The 21,680-nt window shown below is 40.4% G+C and overlaps 2 protein-coding genes across 5 annotated transcripts in view; both read right to left on the bottom strand.

Annotated features, from left to right (window-relative positions):
* Positions 1-356: 356 nt before the first annotated feature.
* hhla1 (HHLA1 neighbor of OC90) lies at positions 357-11,978 on the bottom strand. The gene is made up of 11 exons (XM_076982201.1): positions 11,861-11,978; positions 9,462-9,506; positions 9,165-9,245; positions 8,924-9,007; positions 8,716-8,799; positions 8,547-8,630; positions 7,777-7,833; positions 7,539-7,613; positions 6,266-6,799; positions 695-887; positions 357-569 (listed from the first exon to the last, which is right to left on the bottom strand). Exons 1-11 carry the CDS (start codon positions 11,976-11,978, stop codon positions 437-439), a joined length of 1,488 nt encoding a protein of 495 aa, XP_076838316.1. The 3' UTR covers positions 357-436.
* Positions 11,979-13,288: 1,310 nt separating this feature from the next.
* The window catches only part of kcnq3 (potassium voltage-gated channel, KQT-like subfamily, member 3), a 52,810-nt gene continuing 44,418 nt past the window's right edge, over positions 13,289-21,680 (bottom strand). For all 4 annotated transcript variants that reach the window (XM_076981634.1, XM_076981636.1, XM_076981637.1 and 1 more), the window contains exons 15-16: positions 17,779-17,863; positions 13,289-16,111 (exon numbers count right to left, since the gene is read on the bottom strand). In XM_076981634.1, the coding sequence (XP_076837749.1) occupies positions 15,539-16,111; positions 17,779-17,863 (658 nt within the window). In that variant the 3' untranslated portion in view covers positions 13,289-15,538. The remainder of the gene's footprint in view (positions 16,112-17,778; positions 17,864-21,680) is intronic.

The raw sequence follows: 21,680 nt of genomic DNA, 5'->3' as shown, positions 1-21,680 counted from the left end.
AACACAGACACACACACACACATACTCTCTCTCTCTCACTATCTGTGTCTGTGTGTTTTTCTCCTCAGACACATACTTTAATGAGTTCAGATTCTAACTCTGAAATATGCACACACACACACACACACACACACACACACACACACACACACACACACACACACACACACACAGAGGGTTTTCTTTAACAAGGCTGCCTGTGGTTCTTCTGCATCCATGTATGAGAGGTATGAGTTGGACTTAATGAAATTGGTTGTAGTTATCAGAGAATATGAGTGAAGAGAAATAGACACTGTGTGTGTGTGTGTGTGTGTGTGTGTGTGTGTGTGTGTGTGTGTGTGTGTGTGTGTGTGTGTTTTGCAGCAAAGGTTGTATCAGCATGTAAATATGGTTTATAATCTTTAGCATTTAGCTGTTTTTCCCTGTTTTCTTGAACTTATATTGTGTGAGTCCTTGTGGAAACGTGTTTGTGTTTGTAGCACTTACTCTTGGAGAAGGTCAGCCTTCGTACACGACTACACACCTCCACTGTGTGCTTCTCATACCACACATGGCTGTCTGTGCAGTAGCTAGAAAGGAAAAACTATTAGCAGTGTGTTCGCAACATTCATATCTGTACATTATGAATTACTTCTGTGTGTGTGTGTGTGTGTGTGTGTGTGTGTGTGTGTGTGTGTGTGTGTGTGTGTGTTACCGCTGCAGTGCAGTTTGGTGGCCAATCCCTCTGCAGAGACACTGGGAGAAAAACTTGCACAGCTCGAACACACATGGCTGGAGCTTTACGGCGCTGACCGTCGGGCTGTAGCTTCCCAGCTCTTCTTCCAGGGTTTCCTCCACACCTTCTCCCTCACTCTCTTTATGGAGAAGCTCCGAGCGCCACGGGCAACCTGTCAGGGTATCACAGAGTCTCCCATAGCAACAGGAAGGTCAGCCTGTGCGGTGTTCTGCCTCGTTCAACCGTTTATTCTTGGTATGAACGCCGCCCAAAGTGACTGAAAAGTTCTGTTCTAATTAAACTATATGGTATAGGGTAGAGCTTCTCCGGGCTTTTCACTGCACCCAATTTTTAACTTTACTTAGTATGAATGATTTTGCTATTGAGATATATGAGCTACTATGGCCAATGGTAGAATTTGCAGTGAATCTGCAAATGCTTAGTAAGAAATAACATGTTCAGTATTTTAACTTAAATCTAATTGTGTCATTTCTTAGTGAAATGGTTGACATAGTTAGGCTTTCATCTTCCTATCCGTCAATCATTGGAATTTTTGATATATGCACATCTCTTTTCTTCTGCAGTCAGCCCTGAACAATGATGTCTTAAATCTGACTTTAATATCAAGTTAGATAAGTGAGCCTGTTGTCATTAACCGTCCTCTCTGACGTCTAACAGCAACCTAGTTTGATTCCACACACTGAGCACACTTGATGCAGCCTTCCAGGGACCGTTATTGGGATTAGGAGCGAGAGCTAGCCCAGAAATGAACTCTGGCAGATGGTACATGCCTGGTGACTGCATTTGCAGGATATACCCTCTAACTCACTGAGGCTATGTAGTTAAATACATGAAGTTACTACATCAGAAAATTATTTATTTATTTATTTATTGTTGTTGTTCCAGCGGTTTTATATGAGGTCCTTGCGCCCCCTTGTGGTAAATGTTGCTCTCACATGCTTTTACATGTAATGTCCATTGGGGGTCTCTATTTCCTTCACTCTCTTTTTCACCTCGAACATGTTTTTTTTTTCTCTAAGGACCTTGAAACCCCATAAGAGCTCTTAATAGCATTCCAACCAACAAAGAAGTCAATATGTTCCTCATAATAGATACACAAACAAACACGCACATAAACATCTCTGCTCTGTTTGTGTGTAAGAGATGAAGACAAGGTTTGCATGCGCGTATATGTGAGAGAGTGTGGAGGTGTGTGGACATGAAGATTTTTAATGTGCTTTTAACCTTCTCTGACCCAGCCAGTCAAACCTCTCTCTAGGGGAATCCAACCATGTTGCCATGGACACTATCACTGGTACCATTCTACCTCCACTCAAATCAAATAATCACTGTGGCAACAATCACATTAACCCTGCCTGCGTACCACTGAACCACCATTAGCGCTTTGTCTGAATTAGAGGTCAAAGGTCAGCCACTGACAGCTCCACGTCTTCCAGTCAACCAAGCTACTGCATGTTTTACTATTCTCAAATGCAGTAACACATGAACATTTTCAGATGCTAAATTTACATGTTAATTATTGCCGTGTCATGGTCAAGATTGATGCTGACCAATCATTGTTCGTGTCTTTGCACAGGTTCAAAGATCCTCAGAGGGGTCAATTGCCAATCAAAGCCAAAGAGGAGATATGTGTGATGCTGGTGGTTTTTGTAGCAAAAAGAAAAAACTATAATGTACCCATTCCTGGGTGTCCTGAAGAGAGAATGTTGGGCTGTCTGCTCTTTATTTAATTTCTTTCTAAGCCACATGACAGCTGCAACACCTCCCTTTTTAGTTCAGCACTTTTATGTGCACTACTCACATAAAGTTAGAGATATTTGGCTTTTGGGTGAAATTTCAAGATGAACCTAAAATGAACTCTAACCTTTACAGGTGAACTTAATATGACTTTAATGCACATGTCCAACTTTTCAGTGGTTCAGAACTTGCTGTCTAAGAAGAAACTTAACACATTTTATCATCATGAGACCAATACCAAGTGTGCTTTGTTTGTCTACTCTTGGAACGTCCTGTGGTTGGTTAAGGTAGGTTTTAAGTTTAATTACTTTAGCCTTAGATTCTGTTCAATTCCAGGCTTCTTGTCCTAACCTTGTTGCTTGTTAGCTGTTGTTGGCTGTACTTGCCCCCTGCAGGTGTAGTTTTGCCCTGGTCCAAGGTGTGAATTAGGAGGCTGATACAGCACTTATTAAAACAGATAAATTAGGACATTTCCACTTCTAACCTCTGTTAAGGACTTATCTGTTTTTCATCTGGTTTCATCCAAAGACATTGAATATCTCGCTTTTCCTGCCATCCTCTTTCCTCTAGTATCCTTAGAGCTCGTTTATATTCCATTTATGTGTTTGGCAATTCCTGTGTATATATCCCACAGAGTTCATAGACATTGCAACACCAGCAATCTCATTTCCCACAGCGTTCACAACAAACACCAACCACAGTGACTCTGGAGAAATCAACAACCCTGTCGTCTGCGTTCTCATTCACTCATTCAACCTGGCACCTTAGCAGTGGTGGCAGCACAGGCTTTGCTGTTGTCTTGAGAGTTTCCTTCTCAGCTCTTCCTTTGAGTTTCATGCTATCACTGTATCCTACTCCACTAATCTTCGCATCATTGTCATATATTGCCCTTCAGGTTCACTTGAGAACTTCGCTGATGAGCTTAATACAATCCTCAGTCAATTTACTATTGAAGCAAACCCACTCATTCTCCTCTGTGACTTCATCCTTCCATCCAACAAACTACATTCTTCTTGCATTCTTCCATTGCTGTTGTCATTTGACCTCACCATTAACCTGTCTCCTCCAACTCACAGAGCACACAATATTCTGGATCTGGTCTTTACACGGGCCACCAGAACATCAGATATCAGTCACCCCCTTCACCTCTCAGACCATCACCTTCTATCCTTCTCTTTCTCCTTCCCTGCCACTTCCACTCACACTTCCTCCATACATTCTTCTTACTTCTGTCCAAATCTACACTCCATCACTCCCTCATCCCTTGCTGCTACTATCTTGTCTTTTTCTCTCTCTCCCTGGACACAATTATCAATACTTTCCTCACTACACTTTATCAATCAATCTTCTGTGTCCTCCCTCTCCCAGGCTTACGGAATCTGCCCCATCCACCCCCTGGCTAACGGCTATGCAGTCATAGGAGAGAACTAAGAACTGCAGAGAGGTGGTGGAAGAAAAGTCACCTAGATCCAGACCTCAACTCATTCAAGTCCCTCCTTTCAAAGTTCTCATTAGAAGTAACATCAGCAAAGTCGGTCTACTATAGAGAAAATTTTGAGTAATCTGTATCCAACCCACGCAACCCACTCTTGCTCCTGAGGATTGTCACCTTCTTTGGAGAGAAGATTGTAGCAGTTTGCCATTCCTTTTCCTCTGTTCACAATCTTCCTACTAGTATCTCTAACCCAACACCCAATTCCCTGGCTTCTTTCTCCCCTCTCTCCTTAGACACAATCTATCAACTCTTAATTTTCAGCAATTCTACTACATGTCCACTGGATGAAATTCCTTCCACTCTGTTCCAGAAAATTGTATCAAGATTGCAAAGGTGGTACCAATCTTGAAGAAGGCAACACTCCACAGCTCCAACATAAGCAACTACAGACCAGTATCACTCCTACAGTACGGCATCACTCCCCTCTTTTCTATCATAAATCTAGAATGAGCAGGCAATGATCAATTATCTCTTTTCCTCAACCAGAACCAATTTCATGATCCCAATCAGTCTGCCTTCAAATGGGCGCACTCAGCAGAAATGGCCCTCAAAGTGGTAATTGAGAAGTTTCATGTAGCCAAGGCTAACAAGCCATCATCAGTTTTAATTCGTCTGGATCTTTCTGCAGCCTTTGACATGGTCAACCACAACATCCTCCTCTCTGTCCTTTCTAGCTTCAGTGTGCCTGGCTCTGCTTGGAAATGGTTCTGGTCATATCTGGAAGACCACTGCTATGAGGTAACATGGAGAGGATCTATATGGACTCTCCACTGGGGTCCCCCAAGGCTCAGTCCTAGTCCCACTTCTCTTTATACTCGTTCCCTTGGTGACAATATTTCTTCTCATAATTTCTCCCATCATTGCTATGCTGATGACACCCAGCTAATTTTTTCCTTCCCACATCCTGACACCCAAATGTCTGGGTGTATTTCAGCATGCTTGGTGGATATTGCTTCATGGACGACCATTCACCACTTGAACCTCAACCCTAGCAAAGCCGAGCATCTGTACAGGAACCCCTGTTCCAGGAACCCCAAACCCACTCAGTGACTTCACCGTTTCTTTTGAGAACGCCCTGTTGACATCATCAGAAGCTGCTCGAAGCCCGTGTGTAACTTTGGACAACCAGTTGTCCATCACAACACATGTTTCAAACCTGACCAGATCCTGCAGATTTCTACTCTGCAACACTTGCCTACAAAGCCAAAAATGGACTAGTCCCTCCCTACATGATGTCCATGGTCAAAGCCTGACCCTTACCACAAACACTTCCAATCTCAAGTATGTTTACTCTAAACATCTCACAGAAAGCAACTCTAGACCAACTTCAAGGCCTCAATAAATTGTTTGAGATCAGGAAATCACCACTGCATGCTTCCTACTTTAATGATATATGACTGTTGTGTGGCAACACGGTGGCTTGGTGGTTAGCACGTTTGCCTCTCAGCACTGGGGTCTTGGGTTCAAGTCCCTATCTGAGTGGAGTTTCCATGTTCTCCTCGTGTCTGCATGGGTTTCCTCCGGGGTCTCCAGTTTCCTCCCACAGTCCAAAGACATGGAGGTTAGGTAAATTGGCCCTCCCTGATTCACTGACAAATTATTCCTCAGTGTGTCTGTGTCTTCATGTTCAATAAAAAAAAGCAGTTGTCTGAGTGTCTGTGCATGAATGTGTGTGTGTGTTTGTATGCCCAGTGGTGGATGGTGCTCTGCCACTAGGGTCTGTCCTCTCTCCTGCACCCCATTCAGTCCCCCAGGGGGCTGTGGATCCTGGTAGAGAGTATGCTGTGCGCAATTGGTGTGTGAATGGTAGTGTAAGAGTTGTACCTGTGTTAAAATTGTAAAGCGACCTTGAGTATCTAGAAAGGCGCTATGTAAGTTGAACATTCATTCATTCATTCAACTCTTTATCTTTTCCATAAATGTCACCAGAAATATCCCTAACTATTTGTGAGTATTGTATGTGTGCCAGAAAGCTCAAGCTATCGATCAATGTCAAGGAAGACATGGTAGGAGTTCTCAAAACTGAACACTCTAGACTTTTCATTGGGGTGTCGGGGATATCACCCTTCTTTAATGATGTCTCACTACACGGCCTGTTCCTTGTTCCCCAAAATCGTGACAAAATTGTTTTAAAATTTGCTGAATTTATGTATGTCTAATTCTGGAATTAATGGAAAGACAACACAATTTTGATTTTGTTAGCATTTGGGTCCATGGTATGATGCTATAAGTATAATAAATGTATATCAAATAATAATTTTACAGTAATCCTAATAAATGTATAGCAATCTACTTACCTGGTTTGTCTATGTAAGGACTTTTGGTTAAAGCTGGACTGGTTGTCATGGTAGTGATGGTAAGCTGACTTGTCAAAGGGACAGTGGTGGATGTTTTCATTGCTATATCAGTTGTCCTACGAACATCAGAAGATGTAGGTGTTGTGGAAACAGGGATGTGTGCAGGTAGTCTGGTAGCAGTGCTGAACACAGTTTTCACTGGTGTGGTTATTGGTTCAGTTGTCATGGGAAAACTAATTGCCGTGGTAACTGTTGGTAGAGCACCTAGGGTGTCAGTCACCAAAGACGTCATAGAAACATTATCTGATGTGGTCATGGTAACACTAGTGGTTCTCATAGGTACAGATATTTGTACAGTTGCAGAGGTGCTTGGCACGGCTGTTAGTGAAACAGCGGTTGGAATAGTTGTGTGACCACTGCTTGAATCGGTTGTTGAAGTAACAGAAGAATGTTCAGTTCCAGTGGCAACAGCGGTAGGTGTGGTTGTCATGGTAACAGCCATAGCAGGGGGTGTGGCAGAAAGTGCTGGGGAACCTGTGGAGGTCAGAGAGCGGGAACACTTAGCCACTCGGTAATGGCCTTTTGTGGCCATCTGGCTTAGCCAACAGTAAAGTATTGGACCAAGCAACACATCTTAAAATGAGGACAGCAGATGCAACCATGAGAGAAAGGAACAGGCAGAAAGGGGGCTTTAAAGTATTAAGAATTCATTTAATCTGTTAATAAGACATTTATCAAAACAGATAAGAACTGTTAAATGTTGTAACATATCATTTATGTATATTTCTTAATATGCCAAATATCATGGGGCAAATGAAGTTGCCATATTGTTCATTGTGATTTTCACCCCAATCGAAATTAGTCCTCTGCATTTACCCATCTGTGTACACACACACACACACACACACACACACACACACACACACACACACACACACACACTATTGATCACTAGGGGGTTGTGGTACATACGTGCCCAGAATGGTGGGTAGCCCTAGCCCAGTGCCCAGAGAGCAGTGCCTTGCTCTCGGGCACTTCAGCCATGGCCTAGGTCCTGGAACCCCCGACCCACCGGTCATGAGACCGATTCCATAATCACCTGACCATGACTGCCCAAATATCATATATATCATATGAAATATCATATAATGGGGATTAAACCTATTTTTCACACATTCCCAATAGTTAAGACTCTTGTATGTTTATGCACAATGACAGTAAGCATGACCTGATCTCAGTGTATTAATAAAGTTTCATGCATATGTACATGTACCTCTGTGTGTTTCCTCTATAATGGTTTGATTGAACAGTGGGGGGACAGAATCCCAAAGCGGTGACAGATCTCTGTCTGGAGAGAGAGAGAGCGAGAGAGAGAGAGAGAGAGAGAGAGAGACAGACAGACAGACATAGAGAGAGATAAATACAAGATGCGTGAACTCTTGAATTATTACAATAATCCAATATGAAGTGGTGCTATGTGTGAAAGCATTTATGTGTACGCTATAAACCACCTGTTTTTCCAGCCATTACACAGATGTAGATGCACTCTGAGCTGTTCCTCTGACTCACTGCAGCAATGACAGGAAGGCTCATCAGACATTCAAATACAATGAAACACACACACACACACACACACACACACACACACACACACACACACACACATACACACACAAACACACACACACACACACACATACACACACACACCTACACACACACCCACATACACACACACACACACACACACACACACACCACACACACACACACACACACACACACATACACACACCGTGATCACAGAGCACTAATAAGCCAATCCTTTCTGAACTTGGGATTTGTGTGTGGGATTTGGAATCCAACACAAAATAAATTCAAAGACTTTTAAGACTTTCAAAGTCAGAGCAAAAGCATGTTCTACCATGCTGCATGCAGATCTAATACAAATCATGTTGGAAATTTCTGCTAGACACAGAGGAGTGTGTGCACATGTTTTGGTATATTGCTAGCTTACTTTAAACAGGCAAATATGTAAACATGTCTGTCTGCAGGGAATGGGGTTAAATAGTCAAATTCTGGTGCAAAAAGGAAAACACTAAAAATGTGGGGAGATCTATTTAATTTATGGTGCATGAAAAATTGTGTCACATTGTGTAAATTAAAATTACTTTTACTGATTCACTCCTTTAAGCACCAGCGTTAGTGTGTGTGTGTGTGTGTGTGTGTGTGTGTGTGTGTGTGTGTGTGTGTGTGTGTGTGTGTGTGTTTGTGCCAGGACCTGAGAGGATAGAGGTGGATTTAAACAGCTCCTGGAGATAGCTAGTTGAATTTCCCATCACATCCAACAAAACAGCTGTAAAATCTGAGCACACAAATAGACACACATATCATCATATCGACAAATGGATAAATTAATCTTAATGCACTGTGGTGTATATGATTGTAACCTGTGAGGTCATTGGTTTCATTTGTCACACAGTAGCAGTATTTGGTGGGAAACATTGTGGTCTCAATGTCCTGAAAATTAGATACTATACCACACACACACACACACACACACACACACACACACACACACACACACGGTCATACAACAACAACAAAAGCATATCACACTTATGCCTGAGGGTGGGAGGGAGGTGGTGGTGTAGTTACTGTTGTAGACCAGCAGGGTGAGTTTGTGCAGCGCAAGAGAGCTGTGTGACATCACACTCAGAACGGAGAAGAGGTGTTGGGAACCTGGGAGACAACATACACACACACAGTTCACTTTACCACGTTATTTACTGATCAACATAAGTGTGCCTGAGTGCCCACACATGTACATGTTTGACTTTCATTTTGGGTGGCTGTGTTTAGTCGTGATGACACTGACATTAGTGTTGGTGTTTAATACCTGTGTGTGTAGCATTGATGAGTGTGTTTACCAGCAGAGTGAGATCTATGGTTGACGAATCAATGTATTCTATAGGAATCTCTGTAAGAAAATTAAGAACACATTTCTGTAGGATAATTATTAATAATGCCATTAATAATGCCTCTGGAAGTCTATTTAGACAGCTGGTACACAGTTGTTATTCAGATTGTGTTGCCATTTTTGGTCCTATGGACAAAATGTACATTAACTAAATTTAGCGGACATGTCTATTCAGTGCTCAGATATTTACAAATCTGATTATTGCTCATTTATTACCTGTTGATGCTAGAATATCTCGTTTGTCTTGGAGCTCCAAGTCAACTATGAAATATGAACAACAAAGAAAATAGGCTCACCTTCAGAATATCTTCAGAATACCTTCAGATAGTGTTTGCTTTGGCCTTATTTACTAAAGTAAATATGGTAAATCTAGTAAATCTTCTGTTTTCTGATAAGTAACAATGATTTGGCCTTTTTCAAAGTAGAACTGTCTGTGGACATAACCTGAAGACATTACATGGAGTAATCAACCTTGTGAGCTTTTAGCGTTACTTCTTGTAATATGGGAATCACGTAACAAATCTATGCAATTTCACTTTGTTGTGGTGCAAAGATTGCAATATATTATTATAGTGACACATTACTGTAAGTGAAGAAATCATTTACATGAATGTACTTAACTGGTTGTCTCCTTTAGTTGTCTTACCTGATGAAGCAGTGGTTACCTACCTGTTATGCAAATGGAAAACAGAGTTACTATGGCAACACTGATTTTCATGTTGACCCATGGACTTGGAATGAATTTAGCCATTTCTGCAAAGCAAGCAAATAAATAAATAAATTCTAATCTAGCCCACATAAATGAAAGATGGGGAAAGATTAGTTATACTGACAAAATCCAAAATAGTCACATCTAATTGTGATGATGCAAACTAATAATCATATTGTTTATTTTTTTTGTCTATTTACTGTTTTGTTTACAGTGATAGAAAGGCAGGACTTTACTGTTCTATCCGAAAGATCTTTAACATGAGAAGAAAAAGCCAATTATGATTATTTTATGTCCAAACCAGCCAATTACAGTCTGTGAATCTCCTGAACCAGCCAATTACAATTTGTGATTCTCCTAGATCAGCCAATTACAGTCTGTGATTCTCCTGGACCAGCCAATTACAGTCTGTGATTCTCCTGGACCAGCTAATTACAGTCTGTGATTCTCCTGGACCAGCCAATTACAGTCTGTGATTCTCCTGGACAAGCTAATAACATGTACCTTAGCTGCCATACTGATGATGTAATTTGTATCCCTTATTTGCATCCCTACTCATTCTGTTAGAGACAACAGTGGACAGTGACAACAAACCAGGGATAAATGAGCCCAAGAGAAATCTGCACTGATAAACCTGCTATCTGTAACAATTTTAATGTAAAAATGTAAATTTTGCACAATATGTATTTTCTTGTAGTCTGACTACTGCAAACAAATTAATTAAGTCACATTTCTACACTTTTTAAAAACCCTTTATAAAAATATGTCTCTAATGGCAATTAATAATAGGGCTACTTAAATCATGCATAGAAATACAAATCAAACTTCTGTTTTATCTATTTTAATCATCTTCACATCCATTTATAATTCGGCAGTTCTGAGCAAAATTCTACAAAATATTTAACGACATCAATGCTTTTTATGTTATTTTCATTTATTAATAAAAATTATATGACTATTATATGACTCGAGTCTATAACAACTGTTTGGCACTTTGATTATCCTGACACTGATAACATTTTATCTCTGAGTGAACCGAACTTTTAGCAACATCTTATAGAAAGAAACACCTGTTCCTGATTGTGTAGTGTCATTCTTACTGCAAAAAGAGAAAAACTAAGCAATAGGAGAACTAATTAATCTACTCTACAAGTCTTTAAACCTGGGATAATCGGTTTAAAGAGCACTGAATCTGATTGGTCATTAAATTAGTCATTACCATGACTTTTGAAATAAGTCATGTGCTCATATCTGCACAGCGAGAAGGTGATGGCTTGATGTCTTTGGCTTACAAATTGTAAAAGACGGTCAAAAACACACCAGCACATATTTTATCTTTTTCTCTTTTTTGCTTCTCTAGCAAATAAATAATAAAAACAGAGTGCATGAAGTTGATCAAAGAATCCTATAATTTGCTAAGAGCCCTGAAATTTAAATAGTTATGAGAATAATAGCAAATGATTATAAAACATAATGAAGACCAGAAAACTCACCTGCAGGAGAAAGACACAGATACCCTGGGAGACTCCTGCTTACTGTCAGTCTTTCTCTCTATCTCTCTCTCTCTCTCTCTCTCTCTCAGAGTATTATGGTCTCCAGAGAGTGTACCAAGCTATAATAGCCCTTTAGCATGTCACCTGAGATCAGCTGGCACAGAGAGCGACCCACAGCTCACACACCGAGGAGACACACACGTCGCTATATTCAAACGTCTGGCCATTCACTCACTCATACACAAAAGTACAAACGTTACTCAGAACTTAGTCAAATCCATCAAAAATTGTCACCTTTAAATTCTGCAAACACCTTAATATCTCTCCAACAGTAAGTTAAGGACTTAGCCTTAGTTAGTAACAGAATTACTCACACTTCTGCCGTGTGCAGCCCATTTAATGCAAACACTAACTTTCATGCTCTTTCCTCATAAATGCACATCCTGCTTCCAGCACTCTGTCACGGCTGCCGATGGTGCTGTTACCTTTAACTTGAAGGAGCTCTAAGGGCCTGGGAAAACCCATCACCATGGAGACGAAGAACCAGGTAACTGACCATTCCCACAGCAACTCTGCCCCCTGACTCCCCTCTGAATCTTATTGTTGAGATATTGTACCCTGACGAGGACGATTTTGCTGAACACAGGTCAAATGTCATAGCAAAATGATTATCCTTCAAAACATTAGAGGACAAGACGTACAAAATACCTCAAAGACACTTTCTATGAAAAAGGGGTGAAAAAAGTGTGAAAGATGACCCACCAGACCTTATTACTTTTTCCATTGTTCAAAGCTCCAGGTTTTGTGTCTCCTACAAGGTTGCTGGGGTTCAGAACATGGCACTTTAGTGCACATGCACTTTCAGAGCTGAACGTCTTCCATTCAGTTAAGTGTAGCACACAGCTAGCAACTCTAGACACTGCATCACAATGTTTGAAGTTCATTTCCATGTTAGCTTTGTGGTGATTTACAGCGAGTGTGTGGAAAACAAGAATCTTATTCCTTGTTTAAACCTTATTTTACTCAGTACCTCTACCGCTCTTGAATGCCAGTATATGTCGCTCTTTAACTATGAAGCCACATATTTGTTATATTTTCGGTAAAAAGTAACAATGTGCAGAAGTGGATGTTTAAATGTAGTAGTTGGACTTATAAAGGAAAGTATTGAAACAAAGTAAGAAGACATTCTGTGTGCTGTTATATATATTTATGTATGCAGAACACACATTGTCTGCTTTGTCACATATGGTTAAGGATGAATTCTTGCCATCTCATATAGGTCCCTATAATGGATTATGTCTTTCCACAATTGGTATAATGACCAATCTAAACATTATGGCATTTTACAGGCCCAGATGCATCTTATGATGCATATGTTAACCCAATTTTGTCCACATATGCTCTGCCAATCCAAATCAAGAGTGCTTTGGTTTCATGAGCAATAAGTTGAAGTCAGACATCTTCAGACCAGATCCACACAGGATCCCTTATATGAAGTCGAGAATGAGAGGGTGTAGTTTAGCCCCGCTCCCATACAAATCTACACCCTGTCATATCAAACTCTTCACCAAAGGGAAAGTCATTTTGTCAAAGTTTTAGTTTCATATATCTTTATTAACAACAGGTGCAATATAACATAAAAAATTAAGTTAAGAGTAACATTTGCATATTATTTCAGTAAATCATAATAGAAACTGGTCTAGACTAGAATAAAAATAAAAGGTTTATTGTTCAAAAAACTGGAATGAAATATATATATATATATATATATATATATATATATATATATATATATATATATATATATATATATATATATATATAGTGATACAGAGCTCAAAAGGCCACTAGTGTGAAATCGTCTTAAATCATAACTAATTTGTGATATACTGGGAACTACAAAAACAAATAATTGGTTAAATTCCTACAGAGTAAATGGATGAATGGCTAATTTAATCAGAAACCAAAAGTAACCAAGAGGAAGCTGTACTCCAAAATGGCAAGGCACAAATAATGAATAGCAGTCATTAGTCAGTGATGACAGGTTGTCTGTGAGTTTACAGTACATGAATATGGCCAATGTATACGCATTAACATCATCCGTGGCACACACACACTCACACACACATTATATACTATAACAATCTCAACACAAGAACCTTGTCCTTATGCCAAAAAAGTGCTCCTTAAGAAAGAAAAAGAGAGTTAGAGAGGGCTCTGCGGAAGAGGAATGAAGTCATTATTGAACCACACGTAACAGAGCGTGAATATGCTGCATCATTACAACTTCCTTTTTTTCTTTGAGTAGATTAATACCCCTGGAAATGTCAGATTGGTAAAGATTCATTAAAGAAGGAAGTCACATGACTTCTGACAAGCATTATGTAATTTACATTTCATATTCTGTATAGATTGGCATTAGGACACAGACTGCTAAAGGCAAACTCTCAGAGTCTATGCAAAGCACTAACATCCATAATATTTTCCAATGAGGTCATAATATTAATTTTAATTATTTCTTATTTATCATATTCAGTTTATTAAGAGGCGGCATGTCTTCTTGTGTTGGAAATTTCAGTCAATAGTCAGATAAGGTCAGTGGACTGTTTAGTATTGGAGGGCCACAATTAGTCATCTCATTAGCCACATACCCATGAAATATAACCTTCACCTTTAAACCAAATGACTAATAAACCAAAAGAATAATATTTAAAACATTTATAAATTTAGAACTGCAAATTTCTTGCTTTTTGCCATTACCTGACGTCTGGTTGGTTGAATTCTAATAACAAATCATGTGATTGTCAAAACATTTATAGGGAGACTTCAAAAGTACATGATCAATCACATCGGCATTCTGCAAAGTCCTATTAATCTCAAAATCCCATTACAGACTACATGAGACACACACAAATCAATACTTAGTTATTATTATTGATAACTTTGCTGTATTTGTGTAAAATTTGTGAATCTTTTAACATGATGATTTAAGGGTTTTTTTTGGAAGACCTCTACAAATTCTTTGCTCTCACTAATCTACAGTTTTCTTATAGTAAATAGTTTGTTATAGACTGGTTATTGTAAACCTGTTAAGTACAAAATAATGTTTATGCTAGACTAGAGTCAAAAGCCAAAATATTATCACACTCAAAGTATGGTTTGATTTAAATGAACTGTGAGGCTGTAGTTACAAAGATGTTTATGGTGCTGTTACAGAACATTCTCTAGGCTGGCAGTTTATAATCTGTAAAGTCCAATCACAGCAGAGATTCAGGACAGATCTCCAATTGTGACAGTCTTGGCTGAAGCCATGTGGTAAAGTCATAGAACAGTTCCTGATTGGACAGAGCAGCATTGCTGGGATGGTTTGGTCCTGTGGCCTTTCTACATGGCACCTCTGGCCACACCCCAGTATGTAAGTGTACTCTGTGGTGTCCAAGGAAGTGCACTTGGTAATAATCAAGATGTGATTTTGGACATGCTCTCTGTATCAGTCAGAAACTCTCTACTTACAAAAACTGTATCAGAGCAAAAATCAAGCCCAAATCAAAAGTGCTTAATAAAACTGCCATGGATCAAAACAAACACTGCAATACAACTGCAAATGAACAAGAGAGACAGTTAGTTCAATTATCACTGAAACCCAAATCCAAAAATGATCCAGAACACACAATAAGTGCAAAGAAGAGGAGACGTCATTACTGATAGCTGCTCTATAGATGAGTGTCATGCAGTCCATGCATATGAAAAAAGCTAGAAGATGATTTTAAATATAAAAATAAGTGTACAAAAATGGCATAGCATTTTTTTTTCCTCAGAACTTTCCGTTCGGTAGACTCCCTCCTTGGTATGCTCCTGTGCGGTGTCTACACTAAAGACGAAAAGATAACATGCATGCATCCCATGCAGTTTGCTTTGCAGCGATAAAGCGCATTACTGATATATTTATATTTCGTTATGAAGTTATGACGTGTCTGTGTGTGCTTGTGTCTATGTGTACACGTGCTAGAACCATTTTGTGATGGATGTTTTTGCGTGTGTTGGTTAATTTGAAAATGTGTGTGTGTGTGTGTGTGTGTGTGTGTGTGTTTTCAGGGTGGTGTGGTCCATGCTTCCTCCATGGGAAATCCGTCTCCTGTGGAGGATAATGGCACCGGTCCACTAGGTGTGAAGGGGTCCGTGTCCGTGTCTGTCTCTCCTTCAGCCAAATACCGGCGCTCACGACCCCAGCTTGACCCTGCCGTGACCCCTGACCCCCTCGCGTCCTCTCTCTCTGTGGAGATGCTGAACCCACTGGGTGAGCGCTCTAGCTCCTCGTGTGTGACAGACAACAGTGACAGTGGTGTGCCCACCCTCTGGCCCGCACACAGCTGTTCTGATAGGTCCAGGTGAGAGGAAGGGGAGTGGCTTGGCAGTGGACTTATGGGGAGGACAGTGGGTCTGGCAGGGTTGGACTGAGAGTGTGTGTTTGAATGTGCGTGCGATGGCGTATAGTAGGGCGTGTAGTGCAGGGGTGGAGCGTAATGGCAGAACACTCGATCTCCCGCGACACTGACTGTAACCGTGGGGTCACCACACTCCATGGTGACGTGGGCTGGACCCGTCGGGTCGTGCTGCATGTGCATGTCCACCAGGAAGTCGAGCTTCTTCTCCATGTCTTTCACCTGTAACCATAGCAACAAAGCTTTGGCAGAAGTGACACAAAAAAAAAAAAACTCAAGCAATATATACACTCACCGGTCGCTTTATTAGGAGCACCTGACCAACTGCTCATTAACGCAAATGTAGAATCAGCCAATCACATGGCAGCAACTCGATGCATTTAGGCATGTAGACATGGCCAAGACGATCTGCTGCAGCTCATTCCGAGCTTCAGAATGGGGATGAAAGGTGATTTAAGTGACTTTGAATGTGGCATGGTTGTTGGTGCCACACGGGCTGGTCTGAGTATTTCAGAAACTGCTGATCTACTGGGATTTTCACGCACAACCATCTCTAGGGTTTACAGAGAATGGTCAGAAAAAGAGAAAATATCCAGTGAGCAGCAGTTCTGTGGGCGCAAATGGCTTGTTGATGCCAGAGGTCGCAGGAGAACGGCCAGACTGGTTTGAACTGATAGAACAGCAACAGTAACTTAAAAAACCGTTACAACTGAGGAATGCAGAAGAGCATCTGTGAACACACAACACGTTAAACCTTGAGGCAGATGGGCTACAGCAGCTGAAGACCACATCACGTGCCACTCCTGTCAGCTAAGAACAAGACACTGAGGCTATAGGCTCATAGGCTCACCAAAATTGGACAATAGAAGATTGGAAAAACATTGCCTGGTCTGATGAGTCTCGATTTCTGCTGCGACATTTGGATGGTAGAGTCAGAATTTGGTGTCAACAACATGAAAGCGTGGATCCATCCTGCCTTGTATCAACGGATCAGGCTGGTGGTGGTGGTGCAATGGTGTGGGGGATATTTTCCTGGGACACTTTGGGCCAATTAGTACCAATTGAGCATCGTGTCAATACCACAGCCTACCTGAGTATTGTTGCTGACCATGTCCATCCCTTAATGACCACAGTGTACCCATCTTCTGATGGCTGCTTCCAGCAGGATAACACGCCATGTCATAAAGCGCAAATCATCTCAGACTGGTTTCTTGAACACGACAATGAGTTCAATGGCCTCCCCAGTTACCAGATCTCAATCCAATAGATCACCTTTGGGATGTGGTGGAACGGGAGATTCGCATCATGGATGTGCAGCCGACAAATCTGCAGCAACTCTGTGGTGAGACTCTTTGAGGAATGTTTCCAGTACCTTGTTGAATCTATGCCACGGAGGATTAAGGCAGTTCTGAAGGCAAAAGGGGGTCCAACCCGGTACTAGCAAGGTGTACCTAATAAAGTAGCCGGTGAGTGTATGTACCCTTACCAGAAAAAAAAAGCTAAAATATTTGTAACCAAATACGCATGATCTTGTTTAAGTAGTATAACTGCTTCTGAAAAGATAACTGTGTCAGAAAAATAAAATGGTCTTTCTAAGAAGTTTACTTGAATGTAAATAAAAATTTAGCTTAATAATAATGTAAAATGTAAAAAGGAATGAGTAAAATTAAAAAAGTAATTCGAGACAAAAATGTGCTTAAAAGCATTAAATCTTTTTTTAAATCACTACTTTAAAAGAAAAATTACCATAAATAAAAGGACATTTTATTTATTTTAAACTACCTTCCTAAAAAAGAAACCTTCTACCCATGGCTGAAAAAAGCCCTGCAGAGTGTACAGTGGGTGGAGGCTGAAAGCCGTGGGAGGCGGGGCCATGCGTAATCCGCTACCTGTCTCTCCACACGCAGGAACCGACTCATCATGCTTTGGTCCTCAGCATCTGGCATGCCTGGTTTAGCCAGATAAGACTCATGCCTTCGACAAAGAGGGAGAGGAAGAGGAGGTGGTGGGGTGAGAGAAGGAGGAAGAGAGGAGATGAAGAGAGAGAGAGAGAAAGAGAGAGAGTGCGAGAGAGAGAGAGGAGAGAGAGACTTTGATTTTAGTAAACCTCCTCTGAACAATTGGCAAACCTGAGCAATAGGAAAGAGCTTCTGGGTTAATATAGCATGACAGCTATTTCAGGATTACAGTCACAATCTGAAGCTGTTTTAGGATCACACGTTTACTTCATTTAGACTCAAATCAAAGCTTATTAAGATTCACAATTATGATAAATGTAATATAATTAGATCAATCACATCATTATTGTTGGATTATGGTAATGGTTTAATTAGGGGAGCGATTTGGATAATTTTAGATTCTTGCATTTAAACCTGTGCCATTGCATTGCACTGTCAAACTGTAAATATCACTGGTCCTGTTTACTATAAGAAAAAACGCTCTGTATTGCACATGGATGGGCTGTAATATCATGACAGGATGGATGTACTTACACAATAATATGCAAATGAAATGTGTCTTATGTTTTATATACATCTTGAGTATAAGTATTTCCACCATTATTTTTATATGGCTAAGAGCAGTTGCAGCTATATTCAGGTAATATTCAATATACTCATGATGCATTTGCCTCATGTAAATATTCTGACTCAAATGTTCAGATAATTTCTTCATTTAATGATATCTGCTGAAAGGCAGCATGGTGCATATGGAAATACCAGCACAGCTGAAGATGCAGAGATGCCTCTTTTACTTATGCTAATTATTTAAAGCTGAACTGCATATCATTTTTGTTAAAAGAAAGTGTAATTTTGTTATAATAATTTGCATTGGTGTGACCTAAGCTGCACAGTGTGACTGGTCTCGTGATGAGTCTCATTCTGAACTCCTCAGTGACTCATTTGGCTCAACTCAGCGATAAGAGATGAAATGACAAAATAATCTTGTAATAATATAGTAATAATATATTGCTTTTCTAGGTGTGTAATTGTTGTTGCTGTGTTGTATTCATCATATTACAGATCTCTCTTTAAGGATTTAATTTTGCGAATGTTACTGTAAAGCTGCTTTGTGATAATGTGTTGTAAAAAAACGCTATATAAATAAATTTGACTTTGACTTTGACTTTTCTCACAAAGTGCATTCCAGTCACTCTAGTAATTCCCCGTGAAGTGGACTACACAAGGAATTTGCACATTTTAAGTGAGATTTCAAACCATAGCAAGTGAAAAGGTTCAGTTCAAAGGGAACTTCAAACTGTGCAAGGTGTGGTAAATAACCATGCGGGAAGCTGGCACAAATGTTTACCCATCAATCATCCTCTCATGACCCGGTGTGCTGAGCCAAATGGCTGGATGATTATTGAAGAGCAGGAGATAGATGAGAATATGTCAGTTATTTAAGCCAGAGTGCTATTAATATTTCAGAAATCTGCTGAGAGCTCATAATGATGTAGAAGTACTTTGGCTGCTTAATCAGCCAAAAAAAATGCCAAATTTAATCTAGTTAACATAAGTTACTTATCTTGACATAAATACTGGCTACAGCAAACTGTTCAGCCAACATCAAACCTATATTCATTTCATGTTCCAAATACAGTTGTGATCAAATTTATTCAACCCCCACTGAAATAAAGTGTTTTGGCCAGTTTGACATTGATTTTGATCATTTCAGTCATCTTATTTACAATTATATCAAAGAGGCACTTATAAATTAGACAAACATAACATAATATTTATGATGGAATAACCACAAATGTCTTTACTGTGCTCACATCATTATCAGTTTTATTCAACCCCCTAGTGACATTATTTTTTAGTACTTAGTACAACATCCTTTTCCAGTTATGACAGCTTTCAAGCGTGAAGCATAGCTTGACACAAGTGTCTTGCAGCGACCTATGGGTATCTTAGCCCATTCTTCATGGGCAAAAGCCTCCAGTTCAGTCACCTTCTTAGGCTTGCGCACTGCAACTGCCTTCTTTAGGTCCCACCAGAGGTTCTCAATTGGATTTAAGTCTGGTGATTGCAATGGCCACTCTAGAATGTTCCAGCCTTTCATGTTCAACCATGCTCTAGTGGACTTGGATGTGTGCTTCGGATCATTGTCCTGTTGGAAGGTCCAACGTCTCCCAAGCCGCAGGTTTGTGACTGACTCCATCACATTTTCCTCCAAGATCTCCTGGTACTGAAGGGAATTCATGGTACCCTGCACACGTTGAAGCTTTCCTGTACCATTAGAAGCAAAACAGCCCCAAAGCATAATTCACCCCCCGCCATGCTTCACAGTAGGCAAGGTGTTTTTTTGTTCATAAGCCTGGTTCTTCCTTCTCCAAACATAGCGCTGGTCCATTGTCCCAAACAGTTCTAATTTAGTTTCATCTGACCACAATACACTGTTCCAAAACCTTTGTGGCTTGTCCACATGACTTTTGGCATACTGCAGTCGACTTTTCTTGTTCTTTGGAGTCAGCAAGGGGGTGCGTCTGGGCGTTCTGGCATGGAGGTCTTCGTTATGCAGTGCGCGCCTTATTGTCTGAGCTGAAACTTCAGTGCCCACATCTGACAGGTCTTTTTTCAGTTCCTTAGCAGTCACGCGGGGATTTTTCTCCACATTACGCTTCAGGTAGCGCACAGCAGTCGCGGTCAGGATCTTCTTTCTGCCACGACCAGGTAACGTTTCCACTGTGCCCTTTAACTTGAACTTGCGAATGATACTTCCGATAGTGTCTCTTGGAATATTTAACAACTTCGCATTCTTTTTATATCCATTGCCATTCTTGTGAAGAGCAATAACCTCTTCTCTTGTCTTCTGGGACCATTCTCTTGCCTTCACCATGCTTGGAAACACACCAGTAGATGTCTAGAAGGAGCTGAGTATCACAGTCCTTTTAAATCTGCCTAATTGGTGCTTATCATGCTTGATTGCTGCTCGTTGACATCCACAGATGTTTTCAATACCTGATGGAAAACACTGGAATGAACCTCTGTTCTTAGGAGTGGTAGTCGTAAAGGGGTTGAATAATTGTGTCAATGAAGAAATCACAAAAAGGCCATTTAATACTTTATGACAAAAAAAATTGATGCTATCTTAGTTGCATTTAGTTCTTTAACAAGTCCTTGTAAGATTTCATTATGAACACAATTACAAATGTGCACTGAATTCCATAAAACCCTTCGCAGCATTGGGGGTTGAATAAATTTGATCACAACTGTATAGGCTCAACATTACTAAGGTACCATTCAGTTTAGCCACGTTAGCAAATGTCCAAATTTCCAGCTATTAAAGGAAACATGAAATCATGACATGTACAAAGCCTTCTGTATGATGGTGTAAAATGTTACAGATAAAGAGATGTAGTATACGAGGGTGCTGATTATGGGTACTGCAATGGGACACAGCTACAGCTTCTATTTCATGTATATAATACAAAGTTTTGCCTTGAACCTGGAATGGGATTGAACCAGTAGTTCACACTTCAACATTGGGAGTGAATGGGATTGAACCAGTAGTTCACACTTCAACGTTGGGATTGAATGGGATTGAACCAGTAGTTCACACTTCAACATTGGGATTGAATGGGATTGAACCAGTAGTTCACACTTCAACGCTGGGATTGAATGGGATTGAACCAGTAGTTCACACTTCAACATTGGGATTGAATGGGATTGAACCAGTAGTTCACACTTCAACGTTGGGATTGAATGGGATTGAACCAGTAGTTCACACTTCAACGTTGCTGCGATGCTCGACTGTCATCCTGAACAACGCCAAGAGCTTCTTATTAAGAAGA

Source organism: Brachyhypopomus gauderio, chromosome 19 (assembly GCF_052324685.1).
Source record: "Brachyhypopomus gauderio isolate BG-103 chromosome 19, BGAUD_0.2, whole genome shotgun sequence".
In the NCBI taxonomy this organism is placed as follows: domain Eukaryota; kingdom Metazoa; phylum Chordata; class Actinopteri; order Gymnotiformes; family Hypopomidae; genus Brachyhypopomus; species Brachyhypopomus gauderio.
This window is presented reverse-complemented; position numbering and strand designations above follow the sequence as displayed.

Bases quoted from the DNA above. Each gene is read 5' to 3' on its own strand.
- hhla1 (XM_076982201.1), bottom strand. From the start codon at position 11,978: ATGGTGATGGGTTTTCCCAGGCCCTTAGAGCTCCTTCAAGTTAAAGGT. The intron at 8,631-8,715 runs GTTACAATCATA...TTGTGTGCTCAG, and splicing joins TGAAACCAATGACCTCACAG to ATTTTACAGCTGTTTTGTTG. The intron at 888-6,265 runs GTAAGTAGATTG...ATACCCTGACAG, and splicing joins TCCTTACATAGACAAACCAG to GTTGCCCGTGGCGCTCGGAG.